Source organism: Clytia hemisphaerica, unplaced genomic scaffold (assembly GCF_902728285.1).
Source record: "Clytia hemisphaerica strain Z4C2 unplaced genomic scaffold, Clytia hemisphaerica genome assembly, whole genome shotgun sequence".
Lineage (NCBI taxonomy): Eukaryota > Metazoa > Cnidaria > Hydrozoa > Leptothecata > Clytiidae > Clytia > Clytia hemisphaerica.
The window spans coordinates 414,131-439,708 of record NW_027103551.1 but is presented as its reverse complement, the minus strand read 5'-3'; the positions used below and the strand labels follow the sequence as shown (position 1 = coordinate 439,708).

General features: G+C 36.4%; 2 protein-coding genes across 4 annotated transcripts in view; one reads left to right on the top strand and one right to left on the bottom strand.

The window, feature by feature from the left end:
- LOC136800146 (uncharacterized) overlaps positions 1-12,849 on the bottom strand; it is a 58,073-nt gene extending 45,224 nt beyond the window's left edge. For 2 of the 3 annotated variants that reach the window (XM_067056757.1, XM_067056758.1), the window contains exons 1-2: positions 12,680-12,849; positions 181-225 (exon numbers count right to left, since the gene is read on the bottom strand). The gene's annotated coding sequence lies outside the window, so the exon portion shown is untranslated. The remainder of the gene's footprint in view (positions 1-180; positions 226-12,679) is intronic. The other variant, XM_067056759.1, reaches the window with a different exon arrangement.
- Positions 12,850-17,808: 4,959 nt separating this feature from the next.
- LOC136800145 (zinc metalloproteinase nas-13-like) lies at positions 17,809-24,691 on the top strand. The gene is made up of 10 exons (XM_067056756.1): positions 17,809-18,127; positions 19,392-19,479; positions 19,747-19,983; positions 20,510-20,625; positions 21,220-21,290; positions 22,003-22,315; positions 22,602-22,714; positions 22,988-23,225; positions 23,643-23,807; positions 24,223-24,691. The coding sequence occupies exons 1-10, from the start codon at positions 17,974-17,976 to the stop codon at positions 24,486-24,488; spliced, it is 1,761 nt and encodes a 586-aa protein (XP_066912857.1). The 5' UTR covers positions 17,809-17,973; the 3' UTR covers positions 24,489-24,691.
- Positions 24,692-25,578: the final 887 nt, after the last annotated feature.

Sequence of the window (25,578 nt, the reverse complement as noted above, 5' to 3'; positions counted from 1 at the left end):
TAAGGATCATTATCTGTTTCTACTTTTATCATAATGTTCGCAAAACCTGAATCAAACTTGAAGGAAAATCGTAATTTTGTCTTTTCCAAAATTTTCAGCCTTTTCCTTCCGTTCAATACTTTTTAACCAAAGCATTAAAGAATTGATGAAAACATGCAATTTGAAAAAGGAAGTCCCTACCTGGATGAAGTGGCTTCCAAATGCTGCTTCCTTCAAATTGACCGTCTGAAAAAGTAACCAGGAACATTACTCAAGGGAACCTAATTTTGTAGAGCAGATTTGGCCACCAACGTGCATATCCTTGAGTCAAAGCTTTCAAAAGATGAGCTGAGTGTTTTTTCATCATAATCTATTGATGACAGTTTTGACTGACAAATTTGTAGCTTTTCAGATCTTTATAGCCTAATAAAGTTCAAGGAAAATGACTTCACATACATGTCTTCTTTTTATAAGCAAGTGTCAGCCCCTTGTTCAGGCTCGTACATGCTTAAAACTTTCAAAGCATAAGATAACTTTTCTCTAAGTAAAACCTAAAATGGAGATTTTCTATAGCCTCGTTTTGGCGAAAACTCGTGATCACGACCCAAAAGTTTTCATAAAAATGAAAAAAGGAGTAACTGTACAAAATTTCAGCCAAAGCCGACCGTTATCCAGCGTGCCCCAAAGTTTTGTGGCGGCATACAGACAGACCAACGATGTAAAAATAATAGATAACCAACTTGCCTTGATTCTCAAAAAACATCCGTGTTACGGTTGTAAAAATATTAATGACATTTTGCATCGTAAAAAGTGCAATTAAATAAAAACTTGCTTCATTTGCAACCTTCTATTGGACAGAATCGATCACGTGATGTATATTTTTCCAAAATTTGGGTTACAAAAAGTGTATTTTCCTATAGGCAGCCTCACAGAAGGAATTTTTTAATTAGATATTATTGTTCTATAAACATTCATCTGTTTATTTTGTATCAGGTAACCTTCATGCACTTTTCATTCGTGAGATAATAAGCGCACTTCAAATCACACATATATTTTTCAGATAACATCATTTTATGAGCGTTTATTTATCCAGATGAAGATTAAGTGGTATCAGGCCGATCCGTAGTCAATTTGTCTAAAGATTGGTACCTTTTTTGTATCGTTTGAAAAAAAAAAAAATCCAAAATTTGCAGTAAATAACAATTCAAATTTTCTATCAATTCAGTGGATGTCAAAAAGTGTGTCAAAATCTAGCTAAAAGCATAACACGCACTGCACACAGAGCTATTTAAAGGAGTGCTCATTTCAATAGGAAAACAATGGTTGTTCTCTTGGGAGAAGTGCCTTCTAGAGGTAGTTGGTTATCTATTATTTTTACATCGTTGGACAGACATTATCAGATTCTAGTTGAGAACAGAAAAGATTGACAACTTGAAAAATATTTCAGGCATACATGCTTATGTTATGCTTAGGACATCTGCCAATCTGAGCCTTCATATGCTTATAAGCGTTACGTATGCTTGTAAAAAAACATCGACATCGATGTCTACATCCAAAATGTTGGTTACTTTTGAACAAAGTAAATAAAATATTTAAATTATGATTTTTAAAAACTAACAGTATACAGTAACTTTAAAGCAAGTTTCTTTTTTAAAAAGCCTAAAAGGTAAAACCTTAAGGGAAAAAGTTTTTTTGACAAACCCTCAAAATTAAATTTAAAATTTAGAATTTAAAAAATTACATCTGAAGATAAAATTGGTCTTTTTACGGCAAAACAAGCCATATTATGAACAAAAACGTCTCTCAGGAAAGGTACACATCTTTAGACTACAAAAACTTTATAGTACTAGACTTGCTGAACAATATCACAGGGAAATTTGACCCCTCCTGTCACCACTACACTGTCTAAAACAATGGAGCTAGTTTCTCCATGTAATTTTTAAGGTTATTTACTTTTGCGAAGTTGGGAAAATCTTGAATTTGAAAAGTTCTCAATGAACAAAAATCCCTTCCAGGTTTCTGAATTTCAAGGGTTTTGAGGAAATTTTCAAGGGTAGAAAGAAATCAAGGGCATTTCAAGGGTTTTAAGGATTTCGAGGTTCTCTGGAGTGTCTGATATTTTCATTTTCCTTTTCTTTTGTGAAATTGAAAGTGGTTTTGCTAAGTCAGCCTTTTTCATTATTATGCACTCATTAAAAAACATCGAAAATTAAACGAAGTTGAACGCTTGAATTCCCAGGCTTCCAAATGTTTTACCAAAGACTGACCTATACCCACTTTCCCCTGAAAATAAGGCCCTAATCACAAAAAACTGTGTTTGCATTTTGTCAACCGATGCAAACCACTTGCTACTACAAGATTCTTCACTCCAGTCAGAATGTCAGCTATAACTGTAAGTTGGTCTAATGTTGATATCTCTCATCAATTCCAACACCCTTCTTTAAACCTGGGAAACGGTTGATGGTTAAAAAACAATCAAAGAGAAACCTTTTTTTTCAACCAGTGATTTCAACCTTTCTTTTAATCCTTTCTCTAAGAAGGGTGTCGGAATTACATGAGGGATGTTGACACTAGACCAACTTACAGTACAGTAGACTAGAGTCTACTTCTCTGGCTAAACTTTACTTTTTGATGATTTTTGACGACGCTGAGTCCAGTGAAGTAGACTAGGAGCATTTGACGAGGTTGCTATTTTGAAAAAGAATGTTTAAAATCCAAATAACAATAAAACTACTAGGAATTGAAGGACATAATCAAAAATGAGAAACAAACATCGATAACAGATTTGCAATCCCTTATTCTCAAATAAAAACATTACCTTATACTATTTTTACCTTCAAAAAACAACTTAAATCTGGCGGACTGTTCCGCCTAAGCAAAAGCACATAACCACTTAATCGCGCCATCCAGTCTATCAAAAAACTTTAAGTGGACCCTGGGCTAACAGTACAGTTGGTTAGAATTTTCAACTTATTTTGGCGAGTGAGCAAAATATTTATTTTGGCAGAACTAATTTTGACGAATTTTGTCTAAATTCCCCAAATCCGCCAAAATTAGTTCCCGCCAAAATAAGTTCCCTTAAGGTAGTCTAGATTGATAGTGAGGAACCTTCTTACAGTTCTGATTTTTAACGTTTTTGGGCACTTTCTGAAAGTAACTTTTATTCAATTGAGCATAACTTTTGATCTAATAAACCAAATTTATTAAATGATCCATCAAAATTTAATTTTTCTTCTTTTAAATGGAATAGAAATGATCCTTTTAAATTTTTTTGATTTTGAGAAAATCAGTTTCAAAGAGAGAAACTTTTTTGTGGCGCACCCGGTATGTTTGTTTTTTTGCACAAAGCCCTGTAACCAGACGGTTCTAATTGAACGTTCGATTGTGATCGAAGTAATCAATAATGATCGATAACAAGCTAAGGTGATCAGTGACCACTTATCGATTCTATAGGTGATCGAATACTCACTCAACTCCAAATTATGGCATTTTTATCGACCATTTTGGATTCGTTCGATCGTTTTGATTACTGTTTGATTACTTTCAATCATATTGAATACCTTCGATTTTATCAAATATGTTTCTAGTATGTTTCTAAACCACTTTCGTTTTCTCCTATCAATCAGAACGTGCAATATGAGTTACTTGAAGAAACCCAGGGTGAAGGCACACAAAATGGCGGGCAAAATTGGTAGGAAATAAGGAGGTCAATCTTTATGGCAGGTCTTCTTTTTGTGCTTATGGTTTTAGGTCAGTTTTTTTGGTTTTTCTTAAAGATATATCATAGTAATTGGTTATCGAAGCAATCAATTGGTTATCGAAGTTGTCAAAGTTATCGAAACAGAAAACGTTTTAAAAACACTAAAAATTATCCAAAAAATCAATTTTAAGGTATTTTATCCACGTATGACTATTTAAAATGTCAAAATCTAACCACGTGCTTTTGAAGTTTGCGTCTTGTACAATGCAGACCAGAAAACACCGCAACATATTACATACATTATAACAAGCTTATAATATCAATAATACACTTTTATAGCGCTATATGCATGTTATATGTTATACGTTTAAGTAATATACATATTACAATTCCCATCGCCTGAAAACCAAGCTTTCTCAAGGAAATGATAGTACAGCTATTGTTAAATCATATGTCATTATATCCCCTCCATCACCTTGAGTATGAATATAATTTTTAATGGATAATAACGTAAAAAGATGGTACTTTTTAAATGTGTTAATATTTTCCACCTACCATTTTGAATTTTTAATAAAAATAAAACGTAATTTTACTCATATCTCCAAAACCACTATCTTGCAGCATTTAATTGTTTTAAAATATTTTGCTGTAAATTGGTTCAGAGGCCTTATATTTTATGATTTTGACAATATCTTTGTCATTTAATATCATTTTGTCAATATTAGTGGCTGACATATTTTTTTTTAATTTTCATGATAATACTATTCGTATATAATTGTTTCAGACATTACTATACTAGGTACTATTATATGTGCTATGTAGTACGTGTTATAAATCATACCATGAGAGTAGGTAACTTACATCAGTGGAGGCTAACATGCATAGCCCTCAAATGAATGACCTGTTTGGTCATTAAAATACAAAGTTAATAAATCAAAACAAAAATGGCAGAGTAGAGCTGTGAGCGGAGCTGAATATAGTTTATTTTAATGACCAGCTAGGTCATTCATTTGAGGGATATGTATGTTTAGCCTCCACTAATGCAAGTTACCCACTCTCACGGTACGTTATGTTAATGTTATGTTTCTTTCCGGTCTGTAATTTGTATGCCCCGTGCCCTGTGACCTGTGACCCATACCCCGTGACCCGTGTTTCGAACTAGCCGTCAAAAGAAATCAATAACAATCAAAGTACTCAAACCAGCTCAAACGGTAATCGATTCGTCGAAAGTGATAGAAGACTCACAAGTTTTTTGAAATTTTGGTACTCAAATTCGATTGTTAATTGATAAATGGTTGTTCGATTACTTTGAGCATTATCGATTACTTCGATAATCGAATTTATCGATTAGTACCGTCTGGCTGTAACCATGCTTGCCCATGGATTTAAGATTTTATGGCTTGGAATAGAAACTGCAACCAATGAAATCGAAAGTAAAATCAGCCTGCATACTGAATCCTGTAAAAAAATTGTACTGTACAAGGGTATTGAAAAACTTTTTTCACTAACCCTCTTGGATATTTTGAATAACAAATTATCCCCCGGAAATTAGGGGTTAGAAACCCCACACCCCGGAACCCCGGAAAGGGGTGTTATATAATGTAGACCATGTAAGGGGCCATCGACTTTCGATTTTCGAATTTTTTAACGTCATTTGGCTGTTAAGGGGGGGAGGGGGTCGACCATGTGCTGTTAAGGGAAGGTCGAAAATCTCTTTAGGGGTCAACTCACCACATATCAATTCTTTTCACCAGAAAATATCGATTTTTGAGACAATCAATATCACAGCATAAGGGTCCTGTGGCTGGTCACCCAGGCATCTTGTTAAATCCTGAGGAACAGTTGTACATGACAGAACTTGGGTTTACATGTGCAGCTGACCAGGTATAGTTTTTTCTACTTTTCGTCCTGCTTTCTTCCAAGAGTTTTCCCAGCACCTCACGAATAAGGAACCCTGGTTTGTGTCACGTATTTGATTTCTTGGATCCATGGCTACTAAACCAACGGATGAAATTGAACCAGAAGGGGAACCAAATGAAGACGTACAGATTTGGAAACGAATAGTAACAGAACTATCACTTCAAGCACCGGATCCCCAGATCAAATCTTGTCTTCAATTGTACAATCCAGAGAAACCTACAAAATCCATTATCGCTACACTGACCAAAAGTTTCAAAAAAGACACAATTCACGACATACTTAACTTCCTGTCAAGCAGGAAGTTGAATCTGCTAACAAGAATGAACTTGTCCAAAAGCTCTGCCTCAAAGTCAAAAGCTTTTTTCCAGATGTATGCCAGATCTGCAACATGTCCTATGTTATCAAACTCAATGATGAACCCTTTCTCCAGTGTGCATCATGTGGTCAAGAAGTACACCGAGAGTGCTACCTGAATCTTTTGAAAGATATGAACCTAGTTGATCATAATGAGGCAATACGCAATACACTTTTCAAAATTCCAGGCATGATCTTCCTATGTCAATCCTGCCAAGAGAACACTGTGTCTTTCACCCATGATAGTAACACACCGAATCCACCAAACAAAACATCAAGATCAACTGAATCCCAGGACAAATCTACTTGGAGTGTAGTAGATGAGGACGATGAGATCAATGCACCAATGACAGAACACGATACTTCCAACATAATAAACCAAACAGCTGGCGGACCACCAAATGAAATCAACTTGAACAACAGCAACAACGATCACGCCCAATATCCTGGATCAAGATCTCAGACCAAATCAAAGACAAATGATCAAATATGTCGCTTCTACATAAAAGGAAAATGTAAATATGGACTGAAAGGCCGAGACTGTCAATTTATCCATCCTAAAGCCTGTACAAAATTGCTCAAATATGGCAACAAACAACCAAGAGGCTGCAACCTAGGTACCAAGTGCCAAAGCTTCCACCCGAGGATGTGCTCATCATCTATTACAAGAGGGGAATGCTTTAATCTTGACTGCAAATTCACGCATGTTAAGGGAACCAAACGATATCAGAAAAAGCAAAACAATCGTAATGATGAACCTCAGGATTTTCTCGCAATCCTGGACAACTTTCGCACAGAAATAATCTCTCTTGTGAACAATTGTTTCAGCAACCAAAACCAACAAATACAATTCAGGAACCACGATTTGTCACATCAACCTCAACAAACATTCAATCGTCAACATCCCCTACATCATCTACCACCCCAGCACCCAACAATGGAACCAACATTTCCAAGGAATCTACTGGGACAGTGACTGCCCTTACTGATGCTGACCCGACTACCAAAACTACTTCTAAACCTACACTGAATATGTTTTCGTTTGTCAATATACAAGGACTTTGCCCACAAACAAAACCTTCATCTGTACCCTACCTCAAAGATCTTACAAACAGCTCAAAACAACTGTTTTTAGGCTTAACCGAAACCTGGTTAACGGACAATCACAAAAAAGGAGAACTTGAGATTGAAAATTACACTTTTTTTAAGAAAAACAGAGACAGAGTAAAATCGAAATATGGCAGAGCAAGCGGAGGCGTTGCATTTTATGTGCGTAATGACATTGCACCATTCTTCGAGCCCATTTTCGAATTCTCGAATGGAGTAAATGAAGCATTGATGCTTTTATCAAAAAAATTTAATATTCTTCTCTGTGTTATCTACAGACAACCCAACAATCCAGACCACAAATCTGAAGCACCTGAATTACAAGAACTTCTTTCTGCAATGATAGCAAAAATTGATAGTATTACTGATTGTACACCTGACACATACATCCTTGGGGATTTTAACATACCACACACACCTCTTAATGAAGAGACTTCAACCCCAACATGAAATTGCAATAAACAGCTTCTGGACGTTTTAAATGTTTTTAAAGCAGACTTGCACATTAATCAACTGATACACAAATCAACACACCGTGATGGTAATATTTTAGACTTTCTATTCACAAACAACACAGACACTGTATTTAATTACACATGCTCACCTACTATTTATTCAGATCATCTTGTTGTAGATGTTACAACACATCTGAATTTTGATAATCAATTCGGAGAAACTGAAGAACGTAACTTAATAAGCAAATTTGACCTCTACAACTTCCAAAGTGATAAAATTGACTGGGAAATTATTAACAAAGAATTAACAGAGATTAATTGGTCTCAAGAACTGGACACAAATCTATATGACCCAAATCGTCAATATGCCAACTTCCTTGAAAAATGTCTTCTGATTGTGAAAAAGCATTTGCCAAAGAGAAAACCTCCAAAAAAAATTTCAAAGATTCCAAGAGATCGTCGTATTCTTATGAGAAAACGTAAAAGACTCTCCAAAAAGAATTTCAAAACCAATAAAACAAATCAGAAACTAATTGACATTGAACTGATGCTACAGCAATCCCACAAAAATGAATGCGATAAAGCAGAGCTGGATGCCTCACTGAAAATCAAAAGCAATCCTAAATACTTCTACTCCTATGCAAAAAGATTCACAAAAACTAAACCTAAAGTTGGCCCAGCCACTGAAAAATCCAACCACCAACAAATTAACAACTGACTCGCAAGAGATGGCAAACATCTTACAAGAGCAATACTGTTCAGTATTTACCACTCCCAAAACAGACTACAGTTTTCTGAATTCAAATGAGACAAAAGACTCCTCAACCCTTGAGCACATTACTTTCACAGAAGATGATTTCATCCAACAAATTGACACTATTCCAGCCAACTCGTCAGCCGGACCAGATGGCTTGCCAGCAAAGTTTTTCAAAATGTGCAAGAAATCACTTTCTAAGCCACTTAAGATGATATGGCAAAACAACTTTGACAAAGGAATCACACCTGAAATTCTCAAAACAAGCCACATTACACCAATATTCAAGAAAGGAGATCAAGGTTTACCAGAGAATTATCGACCTGTTGCCCTGACATCAATTACCACTAAAATATTTGAGAAAATAGTCAGAGAGAAATTGCAAATCCACCTTGAAGAAAACAACCTATACAATCCAACACAACATGGTTTCAGACCAGGGCGATCTTGCTTGAGTCAACTATTGGCTCATGTAGAAAGACTGATATCTCACCTACAAAACAATGAAAATGTTGATGTAATCTACCTTGACTTCAGCAAGGCCTTTGACAAGGTGGACCATCACATCTTGCTACACAAGCTAAAAATCAATGGAATCAAAGGACAACTATTGAACTGGATACAATCCTTCCTTACTGAGAGATACCAAAAAGTTTCCATAAACACGTTCCTATCAGATGAAGCGAAAGTTACAAGCGGAGTTCCACAAGGCTCAGTTCTGGGCCCCCTCTTGTTTCTGGTAATGATCAGTGACATAAACGAAAAGATTAAACATTCCATCCTCTCATCTTTTGCTGACGACACAAGACTTATGAAGGCAATATCTTGCGCTGCAGATGTGAGTCTGCTTCAAGATGATCTAGACGTTGTCTATGACTGGACATCCATCAACAATATGGAGCTCAATGGAAAAAAGTTTGAACACATTGCATACGGAAAAAATGAACAACTGAAAGTACACTCACTCTACAAATCAGATGTACAGCAGCCAATCGAAATGAAAAGTGCAGTGAAAGACCTGGGTATCCTGCTCTCAAACAACCTGTCATATGAAATACACATTCAAAAGATCACTGACAGAGTCAAGGGTATAAGTGCCTGGAAATACAGAACCTTCAAGTCCAGAGATAAATCAGTAATGATCACTCTTTGGAAGACATTGGTACTTCAACATCTGGAATACTGCTCCCAGCTATGGTCTCCTACAAAGCGATCCCTGATGCAAGAACTGGAGTATCTGCAAAAATCCTTTATAAAAGGGATCCAACTTCCACCCAATTTGAATTATTGGGAGAAGCTCAAACACCTCAATATGTACAGTCTCGAGAGAAGACGCGAAAGATACCAAATTATATATGGTGTATAATCGAACAACTGGTGCCAAATTTTAACTATGGTGAAGGGGAAGGCGGTATTTATTCATATACAAACCAACGCCTGGGAAGAAAATGCCACCTCAGACCAGTGAATACAACGAACAAGAACATTTGGAAGAGCTGCCTTTCAGACACCGGTCCAAGACTATTCAATGTGTTACCAAGAAAAATACGTGACATGACCAAATGTTCCAAAAATTCCTTCAAAAAACAACTTGATCAATTTCTGCAAGATGTTCCCAACCAGCCACTGCTCCCTGCCTATCTCCCTTACAGAATGGCTGACTCGAATTCAATTGTTGAAATGGTCAAACACCGGACTCCACGGGTTGAGTGAGCAGAGAATTTGCTGAAACACATCAAAGATAATTCAAAGATAAGATAAAAGAGACGTCTATTCCATACAAATGTTACTTTCCATATTTCTTTTCCTCCTTTTATCAACTAAGATCTGCTAAAGCCGCTTACTTAAAGTATTCACTTCGCTATTTTTTTGAATGATTTTAACCAAAACAAACGACCCGATGTTTACATCTCGTGTTCCTTTTGTTCAGACGGTCGATCTTCTTTCTTTGAAATGCTGCTATTCTTTTGATTATGATTTTAGTGTTTAGAAATTATCCCCGTTATTTTTAAAATGTAAACTGAGCTAAGCCGTAGCGAAATTAAAGATGGCTGACGAAACAACGATGAAAGTGAAGGAGAAAATTTAGAGTTTCATCGATTTTTGACAATTTTTTAACTTTAGAGAATTTGATGGCCGTTAAGGTCAAGGGGGGAAGGGTCAGAGCCTTAACGGCCAAATGCCATTAAAAATTTCGAAAATCGATGACCCCTAAAAGAAGGATGTTATGATTGCCATTTTAAAGGCGCTGTGGTATAGTGGTCATTGACCTTGGTTACTGCACAGGCGACTGAGGTTCGATTCCCACTCGCAGCGGTTCACTTGGCAAGTGCATGAACCTTCGCCCGGGTCAACCCATACCATGTGAGGGGAATTGGGTAGTCAGTCCAAGGTGCTGACGGGGCGCTCATTGAAAGCGTCTATAGTTGCGAAAATAGGCCTCAAAGCCTCCTGCAACTCAACCAAATAGAAATAGAAATTGCCATCAACAAGGGGATGTCAATCGAAAATTTCGATTGTTGAACCAATCAAATATAATCGAAATCAATCAAAGTGATTTGCCAAATCGATCGAACCCAATCGAAGTGATTGATTGAAACGATTGAAGTCAATCAAAGATTGGCTTCGATTGATTCGGTCAATCACTTCGATTGGTTTCGCTTATATTCGATTGGTGTGCGACAATCGAAGTTTTTGATTGACATCCTCTGGTTAGTACCGTCTGGCCTGGGTACTAATAATGACTTATAAATGCTCAAAAACTATTTTTCAAACTCGGGCGCATGGGCAAAATTATTTTAAAGGGAACCAAAAAGTGCATCTGGGAGCTGAAAATTTTTTTTCAGTTAACATTTTCAAATTTATATGTATCATTTCTCATAGTATCTTAAACTCGTTTGCAGTTGTTTTAGAGCTACAGCACTTCTGAAACATGATTTTGCCATTTTTTAGGCTAAAAAGCCTTGAAATTAAAGCTTTTTAGCCTAAAAAACAGCCACAGCCATATCACAAAAAATACAATGAATGCTGCAGTTTTAGTTGTTCAAAATCCAACATAGGCCAACAATTGATCAAGAAAACTCATTTACAGGATGTTTGGCCTTCCCTGGATTGAACGATTGAGGATTTTATTTTCTGAAAATCTTGGTTACGGAATGACGGAAAAATTAAAAATGCTGTAAAGTTTTAAGGAAACATTTTTAGAGTAAAATATTTGGCAAGTTTCTACCTCTTACTGAGTACTTTCAAATCAGGCATAAATTAATTGCAATTGGGGGAAGACTGGTTTTTAATTGAGAAATCATTTTTGGTTACGGAATGACGGAAAATTATCTTACTTTACTGAAATAAAAATTATGAAATTTTCACTTAACCATATCATCTCAAACATTTTTTAAGCAGATACAGTAACTTTGTATCAAAATCTAAGCATTTGATCTATCTTGAAAACCTTTCCATTAACCCTATATAGGGTTCTAAAGTTAAATAAAATTTTTACAGCCGATTCTGTTTCATATCATGTGTACCGCATTCATGATAAATTTAAAAAATTGGTTGAGTGTTACCAAAAATCTTTTTGATTTTCTCAAAGTGTTATAGTTGCTATGGCTAAAAATCATGACTTTGATAGCATGATCATCAGTCAGTGTCAATTTATTAACCACTTTAACAATGCAAATTTTTGGGTGACACTCTGTTTCATGGAAAAAATGGGCAGTTTTTGAGCTTTAAAATGCCATAACTTTAGTTTCGCTTGTGCTACAGACTTGTATGAGCTCTCATTTTTCAGCATTTTTTATTGTGCATCCTCTGAAATTAAAATCATTCAATGACAATCTCCACTTTAAGCACGATATCCTTTCGAAATCAAGGAGGTCTCTGGTTCCCTTTAAAATAATTTTGCCCGCATACTATTAACCTACCATAAAATCTCTTTAGAAAGTTCTAAAAGATTTTTAAAACTACTGAAAAAACACATCAGAATCAATCCATCCAGCGTCAACCAACCGATCGAACAATCGAAGATTTACATATTTTTCCCATTTTGATTGAATTCGATTGTTCGATCAATCACTTCAATTGAGTTCGATTGATTCGAACAATCACTTCGATGTACTTCGATTGAATTCGATCAATACGACTCCAAATCGAATTCGATTGAGTTCGATTGACATCCCCTGGCATCAAATGCGCAGGACTCCAGCTCTAGCTGGCCAAGCTGCTCCTTCAAACTTATTCAGAAAAAAAGATAGACAAACCAAACCAAAGTCAGATCAGCATTTTTTAAATTCTTCATTGATGTCAAATCTAGAATTGGAAATTTGTTAAAAAACAACATGAACAAATAATGAACAACTTTTCAGTGACAACTCATACTAAAATTCTTACAAGATACGAAGCAAAACATACCAATTTAAAGCTGAAAGTTTCCAACTGATCTATGAACAATGTCTCACATATTGACTGCCCAAATTCAGGTGATAAGGCAGTATTTCATCAATGTAATGTTCTCAGAGAAACCTTTGATTTTGCTCCTCTCGTTTTGCGTTCAAAAAGTGGAAACCGCATGAGCAGATTGTAGTTAGAATTGGCTCTTCAAACTAAAATGTCGATTGCAGCCACTGGCCACTCTCCTAAATTTTCGTATAATTTGCAAGTTCGTAGCTTAATATTTCCCGCCAAAATAGTGGGCGTTAGAAAAAATGATACTGGGCGTGATTGAGAAACTTTTTTTAATCCCCCAAAATGCAAAAAGCGCAGATCCTGTCCCTTGTACACTACGCAAGCTTGCTAAATGGTAAATGGTCCTTCCTGCTGGCCTTTCCCTTCGGTGTCTATTAACCTTTTCGATAACGGATAAAGGCACAATCTGTCAGCAGCATTAACCCTTAGAAGCCAGAATACGTATATATATACGTTTTGAAAAGGCCATTTTACCGATACACAGTCTTTTGGTCATAACTCCTGACCACTTGAGATTCAGAGAAAAAAAATTCCTCTATTTTTTGTAGCTGAGAGAAAGAGCTTTCCAACGATACCAAAGTTGATACCTGAAGCGTTTGTCCTGGTCGAGAAATTGCCTTTGAAAGAAAAAATTTCCAGAAAAAAATGATGAAATTTTTGGCCTTTTTTAACAAAGAGAGCGGCTTTGAAAGGTTAATAAAAATTTTTTAAATCTTTAAAACTGGTTCAAACTGTCCAAAATGACTACTGGTGCTAAGAGAAAGTAGATAAAGGCATTTTAAATGACAGATGAAAAACAATGGAGTCCATGTTAACCCTTAGAAGCCAGAATACGTATATATACGTTTTGAAAAGGCCATTTTACCGATACACAGTCTTTTGGTCATAACTCCTGACCACTTGAGATTCAGAGAAAAAAAATTCCTCTAATTTTTGTAGCTGAGAGAAAGAGCTTTCCAACGATACCAAAGTTGATACCTGAAGCGTTTGTCCTGGTCGAGAAATTGCCTTTGAAAGAAAAAATTTCCAGAAAAAAATGATGAAATTTTTGGCCTTTTTTAAAAAAGAGAGCGGCTTTGAAAGGTTAATACAAGTAACACGTAAATCAACCTTTATGTCCCCGCGCTGCCTGCACTGCCCGTCTCGTGGTGGTGTAAACACCTACCGTGCGAGTATCCCAATCAAGCTTTCTCTAGTGGCTGCTTTCGTTTTTAGCTTTCTCTGAAATTTAACCTGTTGACAGAGTATAAGAGTTTTATCACGCGTTCCTCAATCACATGACAGTACACTCCCGGTTATTGGAAGCTCCTTGGGGGATATGACAATAAAAAGCCAAAAAATCAATTCTATTAACAGGACAGTTCTGAAATCTACATCCTAGCTCCTTTTGACGTATACTATAAATGACCATGCGTGCCTAAGGCCCTGTAATGTGTTTTTGATACTCCATTTTAGCTACTTTGAGTTACTTCAAACTCAGCCATTCCAAGCTCAGCATTGTTCTTAAATTGTCTATTTTCCGGCATTTTTAGCCATTATTCTTATAAAATTGATCTCATGTGTTGAATGATACTATTTTTGTTTATCTGGTACCATATGTGGAAATATGCTACGATACGCTTTGCTCTGAAGGTCGGGTATATTGGTCCGCTCATTTAGAGCTTTAGCGTGGGCGGCTTCCAATACGCCATCAGAATATCAGATAATATGTTTGTTATCATTTTCAATTTTATTGTCATTACCATTAGACACGTATTACTCGACGTGGTGTCAGGGCTGTGTAGACGCGACGAGTTTCGGCGAGAAACATTTTAAGCCTAAGTTTGTCATATTATTATCATAATGAATATTTTGACCAAAACACTTGGAGAAAAGACTCTCAATGTTACATAACAAATCTCGTAACAAGAGGCACTTGCACCAGTTATTTGATGATGGACGTGGATGCAATCGTGAGAGGAGCTATCAAATTCATAAAAATCCAAAGAAAGGGGCTGGGTTCTGTAACAAAGTGACGTGACTGCACGGCAGTCTGATGTAAAAGCTGATCTTTTGATATAAGATTATGGGCTCTATACTTATACAAAATGAATAAAATGCAGACCAGAGTGGTCTTTATGATATATCACAGGTTCGAGTTTGCAATATTTAGGACAATCCGGTTCAATTATCGTGCATAAATTATACGCAAATTGAAAAGATCCAAATCAGAGAAACAATACCAATTTCCCTATTTCATCTAACTCTGTTCATATCGAAAAAAAATCTTAACTTGAAAGTCCATCCACATTGCAAAACTATCACTGGATTGTTCAAACTCGAACTTCAACTTAGGTGCTACTGACTCTGGTAACTTGATTGTGGATTGTCATCCTCAATATGTAAAAAACGCTATAAGTGTAGCTTCTGCAACTTAGTTTTTGATAAATTCCCACGCAATCAAAACAGACGATTTTCTAACCCCCACTGGTGTTTCAAATGTTAATTTCACCCCCATGGCTAAAATGTTTCTTGTAGTGTAATGGAGACAAGGGTGTAATAAAAACGATTTATGATGCAGAATATTGATAGGGGGTTTTAGGGGTTCGAAGTACGGTTTTCCCGTCAATTTTTTTGCTGAATCACGGAATCCCGAAAATTGAAAAAAATAACAACACCGTCACATCAGTTTTTAGAGGTTAAAAAAAATAAGGCTAAAAACTTTCACCCTCAACGGTCGTAAGGGGCTCATTTTCGATATTTTCAAAACTGCATGTACTTCCACCTCATAAACATACCTATTTTTGGGCTTTATAGAAGAAGCTTGATTTAGCCGTCATGAATGTGTCCTGTCAGATGTCCCATAATGCACCAAACTCGAAAAAATTGGGAAAATCCTTGAAAAATCCGCCATTTTGATGACGTCATTGACCGAAAAACTTGAATAAGTTCAGGTAGAAAAAAGATTTCCAGCTTAAAAATTAAAAGCATTTTAAATCAAAATTATTTTGTTTTTTTGATGACGTCAGCATTTTTTCGCAAAAATGGTTTTTCAGCCATTTTTGCTGACATAAGCATTTTTTTCGATATTGTTTTCTAATTTTCTAATTTGTTATATTTATATACGTCTCTGGTCGAAATTTGAGCTCGAAATCTTTTTTCTACCTGAATTTATTCAAATTTTTCTGTCAATGACGTCATCAAAATGGCGGATTTTTCAAGGATTTTCCAGTTTTTTCGAGTTTGGTGCATTATGGGACATCTGACAGGACACATTCATGTCGGCTAAATTAAGCTTCTCCAAAAAAGCTCATAAATAGGTATGTTTATGAGGTGGAAGTACATGCAGTTTTGAAAAAACCGAAAATGAGCCCCTTACGACCGTTGAGCCGTCACCGTCACCGTCACCGTCTGATTTTAAAATACTGTTTTCCCGTCTCTTTTTTCGTCAAATCCCGTGTAATACCGTACTAAATTAAGATAAGTGTATATATAAAGTTATGGTACAAAGTCGATAAGTGATTGACCCCAAAACAGCAGAAAACAGCAGAAATCAGCGTTTTTAGACTTCAATAAGCTTATAATTTTGTTTGATATCTTTTGACTGAATGATTATTTTAGAGAAATTTTTTCACAGTGATGACGTTCGATGATCAAGGATTCACTTCAGTGAAAATAATAGTTATAGCACTTTTCTAGAAGATCTTCATTTTTTCTTCTTCATTTTCATCTTCATTTTTAGAATTGTTTTAAAGATTTTTTTATTTCAAATTGTTCCACTCACTAATATCTTTCCAATGATACCAAATTTATAAAGATTGAAGAATTCATTCAAAAGTTATAGGTAAATGAAAAAAGAGTGCACACTTATCGTGAATAGACTTTAGAACCAATCCCGTCACACCGTAATAATACAAACCACAACCTCCCCCCCCCAAAAAAAAAAGAAATTTGGGTGTTAGGGTTAGGTGTTGACCATCAAAAGTGCAAAAGTGCTCGCCTGGCGTGGCTTGAAAGGTTTTTGACGTCATCTTTTATGTCATATGAACTTTATGTCACCTTCTCATATTTACTCCATAAACATTTACCAAACATCTTTATTTATAAGAAATATTTCTGTAAGCATATAACATGCTTGATATTTAAAATACATCCAAGTGAGACTGACTAACAACTCCCATATCAATCCAATGTTTACATCACGAAAGCCCACGATAAGTCTCAATGGCTTGTACCAAATACCTTTATGAAATTTGAAATTTGATGCCACGTTCTTTAGTTTCATTGGGCTCAATTATAACGAAAATTGTGCTTACTACCTTGGTGTTTACTATCACTACCTTTATAGATTTTGATAAGGAAACAGTAAAAAAGCTGTAAAAAGTCTGTATTGAAACTTTTGGTAATATTTAGTCAGTAAACATTCACGCTAATTAAAGATTGACCTAATTCATCAAATCAGATATTATACGGGGGTAAATGAAAATACAAATTTCATAACTAAACAATGAAATAAAGTCAATATGTCATCGAATCTGGTAAATTTGGTTTAGAAACTTTTGCACTCGGTTTTTTGTGCATATATTTCACCCTTAAAGACAGCTGGATAGCTAGTCGAAAATGGAAACGTGATGATGTCTGCAAATTTTACTGGTATATAAAGTTACACCCAAACGATTTGCTTTCGAAGTCTACAGTGTACAGTGGTGTTTGAAGGATGTTACTCTGACAAGTACTTAAAATCATACAATTGACAATTTACGGAGAGATTTTATTCGATTTACAAGGAGAATTACAGTAGTGTAGCCAAGATGGGCGCAAAATTTGTGTAGGAGAGCAGATTTTTATGACACTGTAATTATCTATTAATACCATGAATAGGTAATTACTATGTCATGAAAATCTACCTGCACAAATTTTGCGCCCCTCTTGGCTACGTTACTGTGAATTGAATACTCATCGAATAGAACGCCATCGAAGAAAGTAGAGTTTAGAGAGCGTTAACTGTACCCAGGGACATGCTACAATAAATCCCGGTTTATTCCCGGTTTAGAGTTTTTCATTACTTTTTGACATATAAAGAGATTCGTATTGTTAGTTCTGTTTCAAAAAATTGTGTGAGCAAACCAATGTAGTGGTTATCGAAAAGAAAACAGAAACTAGAAACATAATCGATGGACAACCATCATATTATCTCTAATTTACTTTGATAAAAGTCTGTAAAAAAAAGTTTAAAGCCAATATTAGAAGAAAATAACGTCATGCAGTCCTGCATATTGTTTGCGTTTCTTGTGGGCGTGGTGTGTGGGGCGCCACCAAAATTTCCCATTGGTTCTGAGCCTGGATTGTGGGAAGGAGACATAAAGCTGAATGAAAAACAAAAGAAAGATGTCGACAGAATCCTAGAAAAGAAAGGTAGGTATAAAAAGTATTGTGGTGGCTTGCCAAAATTTGGGACAACTTTAAGACCCCCTACTCGCAGACCCACTGGGACCCCTTCCCACTGGAAAAATTGGCCAAAATACCGTCCCCGGTTGAAATTGGTTCATCCTCCATTTTTTCTCCCCACTGAAAATAATCAAATAAACCAATCCTCACTGCAAAATAATTTACTACTTTTCCCATCCCCATTAAATTTTCTGACTTGAAAACAAAAGAAATGAAGTCCCCAGCCATAAAAATACTGAGATTGAGAATATCAATCCCCATTGAGCTTTTTTCTGTTTTTTTATCCCAACTGGCTGATAAAACCCTACCGGGTCTGTGAGAAGGGGGTATGTACTTTAGAGGAAACTGTTTTAAATTTGGATTTTTGAACTCCCTTTAAATAAGCGTGGTTTCGTCACTTGACACTTGACCCCAAAATATTTTTGTGCTGTTAGTATTGGATTTTCTCAACCGCGGGGGACAAATATGAACAGAACAGAAAAATAAAGAAACAAATTAGAAGTTGAACGCATATTGGCATTACCCTCCCTCGATACACGGGTTGCAAAATTATATCAATGCAGTCAAAATGTGTGATTACTCGAAAAAGTTCACGTGATTTCATCCCCATGTTACTTGCTTTAGCAGGAAGCACATAAAGATTTCGAGTAAAAGCGTGATATGCCTTTTAGACTTTAATTTTGCAACCGGTGTATTCACCGCTTTAGATTTCCAAGCGACCGTAGCGCAAATAGCCTATACTAGACGTCAACCACGCTTTTTCTACGCAATCTTCCTACCTTCAGGTAGATATCTATCATAAGAGTAGTATCTGACTGAGGTGGCCTGGTACTACCCAAAGACTGCAGATTCTGTTTTTGCATAACAAGAAAAAACTTTTAATTTATATTTTTCTCCTCTGGATGGGCTCAATGGGGCTCAATCGGTTTAAATTTAGCTCTAGGAGGGGTGCGTTAAAAAGGGCAATTTTATTTGTGAAAATCGCTCTCTTCCAGGGTCAATTCTTTAGCTTTGGCTCGGGCATACGTACTATCCCTAATTGCTCGAAAAGCAGAAAGATTTGAATTAAGGAAAGTATTTCACGAGGGTCTCCCCTTGACTGAGACTAAGAATTAATTTTAATAATAGAAAAACTCGAATAAACAAAGTTTGAATTGGCGAGAGTCCACTTAACCTGTCACTTCGCCAAGTCAATGAGAATTGCTATTCAATCTAAGTTCTCTTTTTCCAGGCACCTCAACATTCGGTTTGACAAACGTATATCCACCATGGACAAATGGTGTGGTTGTGTATGAATTCGCTCCCAGCATTGCTAATAAGTAAGTAATATAATTTTGTCGATACCGAATCAATCTTATTGCACCTAACAAATGCAGAAATATTTAATGGTACTGTGTCCTCTCAAAACATACCAGAAAGCGGTCTTTCGGTAATTTGAAATCTGTTTATGAGTCCATGTAAACTGGAGGTCCAAATATTTTAAGGCTTAAGACCCAAACATAAATGAAACCTTCAAAATCTTATGTTATTTCAAAGAAAAGCAGTGTTATTAATAATACTGTTTTTCTTCCTTTTTCTTAAATTAGCCCAGCTAAAAACCGTGGAATTTACGCAGCCATGAGAGAGTGGACAACCAAAACATCCAACTGTATCACCTTCAGAAAACGAAGACCAAATGAAAAGAATTATCTCCAATTCTTCGTTGGCAACGGTTGCTGGGGACATTTAGGTATGCCCAACGGTAGAAGTCAAATCTCTGTGGGAGCAGGCTGTGAAGGGCAAAATGTGATGGCTCATGAAATTGGGCATGCACTTGGATTCTGGTATGTTAAATGTTGTAAAAATTTCGATTTCTGTTTTTTACAGTGGAGTTTTTTTAAAATGGAACGTCTATAACCCGAATGTCTCCTTACTCGAATTATGAAGACTGAACTGAAAACAAAATCAAATCCACTGAAATTTGTTATTTTCAAATGTCTGTAGCATTATATCCGTTATACAAGCCAGTTTAAATTTGTCAATGTTTTTCCTCGACAGAGACGGTCAGTTTGCAATTTTGATTGTCTTCGATTTTACATGTCAGAAATGTTAAAGTCGTTCCAAATCGTTTCAGCTACTTCGCTGTCCTCGAAAGTGAAGATGTATAAATTTTCTACTGCATTAGACATGGATGATCGCTGCCAATGCCCCAAGAAAAACCACATGCAAAAAGTTATCTATATGTATTTCTTAACCTTGAAATAAATCTCCCCTAAAAAGATTTCTAGAAAATTACCTTAGGGAGTCATTTGCCATTCATATATATATTCTTCATTCCTTCTAAAGATCTTCTTTCAATCCATCTTTCAGGCACGAACAATCCAGAACGGATCGAGATTCCTATCTTCGAATTCTTTGGGAAAACGTTCCAAATGCTTTTCGTGAAGCCTTCGAAAAATATGGAAGAGATCAAATTGATTCACTAGGTGAAATAACATCACTAAATTTTTACATTTGTTTATTTCAAAGAGGCTTCCAAAAACCTGATGTTATTCGGCGAAATAATGACCAGTGTCCGGTATTGAAAGGCCGAATTTCCGGTAATCCAGTTCCGGTATGCTGGTATTTTATCGAAAAAAGGAAGGGCACCCCAGCTTCAAAGGCCAGTCTTGAAGTATTATATTTTGAATGTCTAAAAGCTAAACCGTGTCTTGGAATGAGACAGCAAAAGAATTCCCATCTGTCATTTGTCTCTATGTCATTTTTATTGGGCTTTTTGAATCCAAAATTTGAATAACTTCGAATTTCATAGCTTCAATATTTCAGTAAATCAATATGAGTGACAAATCTCATAAATTATTTTGAGTGCAACGACTGCCTCGTTTTGAAACCATTACTAAGGTGAACAAATCCCTTGAGGCGTCAAGTGTTACTTTTTGAATAAAGTAAATTTCTTTTCAAATCATCTGGGAATCAATTACCATAGCAATAGTTCGAAAACGAGGTAAGCATTGCTCATGACGTAATTCATGAAAAAGTCAATCCTCCCGATATTTTCAACTTTATTTCATACGTTGTAGGAGTACCATATGATTATACATCAATCATGCATTACCCGTGGAACGCATTTTCTACCACTGGTCGTGATACGGTAAGTACTTTTACTTAATTTCAAGGGAATGATGGGAGCGTAGTGGTATAGTGGTTGACTCTTGCCTGGAAAGCCCGAGTTCGATACCAACCGTTTCTCTATGATTCACTTGACAAGTGAATATACCTTCGTCCAGATCAACCCATGCCAGTGAGGGGAATTAGGTACCATTACTCTGATACAAGAGTGTGGGTAGATTAGACAGACATTGTGACGTGTCGTGGCACTCATAAGGCTCGGCCTCGCGTGAGCATCGCTCTCCCAGTGTCGTACGTTCGAGTGTCATGGTATACGCCATGGCTTGGCAGTTCGCATCTGTCAAGTCGCAGTGACTGTCAGCGCCGTGATTCCTACTCCTTCGTGGGTAGGACCTATCCCGAGTTCATTTCGGAGAGTTCTTATCTATTTATCACGGGAGCGTATCGAATATGAGAGTATGAGTATTTGTGAATGTTTCTTGTTCGAATTTGCAACTTTTAATATTATCGAATAATTGAGCATGTCGACTATTAGAACGTCAAATTAGAAAGCGTCGGCTGTTACATACGGTAGTTTATTTAACGGTATTATCCGAAAACAACCGTGTGTATGCAGACAAAAATTTTTCAAAAAAAACCTTCCCGCCTTAAGAGCCGAATGAACTCAAAAAGAATGAATCAAGTTCAATTAGATTTGCAAACGTATTTTGAAATGACAATTTTTCACTTTCAAGGTACGACCTTTGAGGAAAGTTCCATCTCCAGGACCTTATGTTCACGTTAGCGCCCTGGATGTCAAACAAGCAAGGCTGTTCTACAAGTGCGACGCTAAACCACCAGTTACCAGGCAACCACCTGTTACCAGGCAACCACCTGTTACAAAATGCATCACTGAGACGAGAGAAGTGTCGGTTAATGCCAGAGATCCAAGTTGTTTCGATCGGAGCACCAGTTGCGCGAGCTGGGCCAGCCGCGGTGAATGTAGACGAAACCCTGGATACATGAGACCAAATTGTAAAAAATCATGTAATCTGTGTGGCTCGTCTTGTAAGTAGAATATTGTTTTTTACTTTCCACTCTACATCCATTTCGAGGCTCAACTTTTCAGAGAAAAATTTCATTTAATTTAAATAGAAAGTATCCATGAATGATCTATCGACGTGATCATTTGGGGATTCTTATTAGATCTCATACGGATATTCTTACTCCTTCCCAGTAGGTGGTTTTGTTTGACTGGACAAAAACATTTGCTTAAACCTGTAAAAATAGTATTCATACGAAAAATTATTTTCAAGAGAGTATAGAATAACTTGTCAGTTAATTTTTTTCGCAGCATGTGTGGACAACAGTGGAAATTGTGCATATTGGGCTAGAAGTGGTCAATGCCAAGCCAATCCTGGATACATGAACGTCAACTGTAGAAAATCCTGCAAATTATGTACTAAGGTAGGTCTACAATCAAGAATAAAAATGGTGAGACAGATAGGACAGAGGCAAATTAGAAGCTGTCTCCTCCCTTTCCCCCAATGGCAATGTTCAATGAACGATGAGACAGTCGTACAAAATGAACATTGCCCTTGGTGGAGGAGAGGGGGACCTTTATCAGTAATTTCAAGTGGTTTTGTCCTTGATTGCTTTATTTTCCAACAATTTGCTGGTTAAAACATGGTTCCAAAACCTTTTCCCAAAAGTCAAAAACTAATTTTTTTCTGTGTTTAGGTGGTGACAAGTAAACGTTGTTACACCCTTCCACCACAAACCACCACCTCTGAACCCCTCACACCACCCATCCCTTCAACTACCCAAGGTCCACCACCTATCCCAACCACTGGCCCAGTGGTGCCACCTATCCCGACGACGAATGGTCCAGTACCACCGACCACTGTTGATCCGGGAACTCCTGAACCTCCACCCACACCGGATGATTGCAAAGCGAAAGAAAATTATGGATTGACAGGTAGGGTGATTTTTCGATTTTGTGATTTCAACATCTGTCTGTATCGATCAAAATATTAAGAGCAAGAAAAATTGTAATACTGATCAAAACATTTAGGAGAATCCAGTATTCTGCTGATTGACACAAGAGTATTCAGCAAATAAAGATTGGGATATATACACAAGGACAAGGTTTTATAACACGGTCTTGCGATTATTGTTTTGATAATGCAATGTTAAGCGCTTTCAGGATGTTCTGTCTGAGCAAGAAACTTGAATAAAAGTTTTATTAAAGTTCCGTGGTCTCAGAAGGGAGAAGAAGTTTTGAGTAATTATAAGGATCAATGGATCTTCTTTAATTATAATGGAATTTTTAAAAGATTAAATATCTTCTCATTTAACGTGTACTAATATAATAGCTTTATTTTACCCTCTACAGGTCAAATGTTGAGTGCTTCATCTAGCGACAGTAAATGGTCAGAAGCAAAGTTTGGTGTGTTTGACACAAAATCGGACGATCAAAGTGTTGGTGCGTGGTGTGCTGCTTATAACACTGACGACCAGTATTTGCAAATTGAAATAACTGATGGTACTCTTGTGGCAGGTAAGGTCATTTCCCCAGTGGGAAAATACCTTAGAATTTCAGCCCCACTGGAAAATTGACTTTGATTTCATCCCCACTTGAAATTCCATGTTTGAAAATTGCACTCCGAAACCTGGTTTTTTTAACCTTGGAACAATAGAATTTCTATCCCCATAAGGATTTTGATAGAAATTTCTATCCCCACTGAGGAAAGAATCCCATCGGGGATGTGAGACAGGAGTGGCTATAGTGCCATAGGACAATTCTTTCAGAGCTTATTGACATTTTGTTGAGAAGCATTTTCTTTGCATCGTTGTTGGTTCTGACCAAATTTCTTTGCTGGGAAATGAAGCTTCCTGATCCAAAAGATGGTTTTAAATTTCTTATATTTGATAATTTTTCTAAATACTTAAAAAAGAAATCTTTATTTTTCCAGGTTTGAAAATTCAAGGACGTGCTACAAGTGAAACAGATCCAAAATTCCATAAATTCATCACACAGTTCGAGATTAAATGGAAGAAAGACGACAATTCTGATTGGTTGATTGTTGATCACTTGTTCAAAACAAATATTTCAGATGCAAACAAAGGCGAGGAGATCGAGTTCGAGGTTCCAATCAAAGCCAGGTATTTGAGGATTTACCCGAAAAGTTGGCAACACCAGATGTGCATGAGGGTAGATCTCATCAAATGTAAAATCTGAGCTAAACAGATTTTTTATTGTAAATGTATAATGACGTAGTCAAAATGGTTGAGAAATCCCAGCTGGCACACAACGTTGTTTCGACGTTATCTAACGTTCACAACGTCCATATAACATTGGATAAGGCCATCATGATTGTGATTTATGATTTTAAAACGATTGTAAGAATTAATGAAATGTATATTGATTTTCTACAAAACACATATAGGCATGTTGTTTTGCACACTCCCCTCTGACAGACCCACTGGGAACCCTTTCCACACTGGAAATATAGGCCAAAATATTGTCACCGGTGGAAAATTATCCTTCAATTTTTGTCCCCACTGAAAATAATCAAATAAACCAATCCTCACTGCAAAATATTTTGCTATTTTTCCCATTGCCACTGAATTTGCTGACAAATAACAAAACAAAAGAATTTAAATACTCGGTAATAAAAAATAATAGAATACCAATTCCCATCGAGTTTCAGAAAGTTATTTTTACCCCCACTGGCTGAAAGAATCCTACCGGGTCTATGAGAAGGGGGTGTTTTTGCATTCTATTGAACTTCGAATTAGAAAGTTAGACGATATCTTGCTCGCAAGTGGTTATCTTTTAGATAGATTTTTTTGAAACAATTTGCAACTCAGGAGTTAAGACAAAAGTGCAAATCTCGAAAGTTGTTTTTTTTAACTAAGAATCTGGATATTTAGCTGGACTTTCGAGCCTGGTCCCTTTTCGACCCTTCTAACTAAGAAAAAAGGACGAATGTGTGCTAACTATGTATGTCTTTTTGGACACTAGACCCTTTTGCCTTGATAGCAACGATTTTCAGCCCTAGTCTAACCAGATTTCTGCTAAGTATTATTTATAGTTATATTAGGTGACTAACGGAATAGCTATAAAGCACAGTCTTACTAGACTGAACAGGAAAGGACTTTTTGCCCTTCCTTGTCCTATACTAGATGATGTTGCAAACGATATCATCGTATGTCAAACAAGATTTTTCGAGTACTATTTCATGTACTCGGAAAATGTTTGGCTTACGATAATATCGATAGAACGTTTGCAACATCATCTAGTAGGTATGATGATTAAGTATTTTTCA

What these genes read in the sequence shown, in the direction of transcription:
- LOC136800145 (XM_067056756.1), top strand. Translation starts at nt 17,974, where the DNA reads ATGCAGTCCTGCATATTGTTTGCGTTTCTTGTGGGCGTGGTGTGTGGG. An exon ending in GCTCCCAGCATTGCTAATAA is followed by an intron (nt 19,480 to 19,746) that starts GTAAGTAATATA and finishes TTCTTAAATTAG; the next exon opens with CCCAGCTAAAAACCGTGGAA. An exon ending in TAATCTGTGTGGCTCGTCTT is followed by an intron (nt 22,316 to 22,601) that starts GTAAGTAGAATA and finishes TTTTTTTCGCAG; the next exon opens with CATGTGTGGACAACAGTGGA.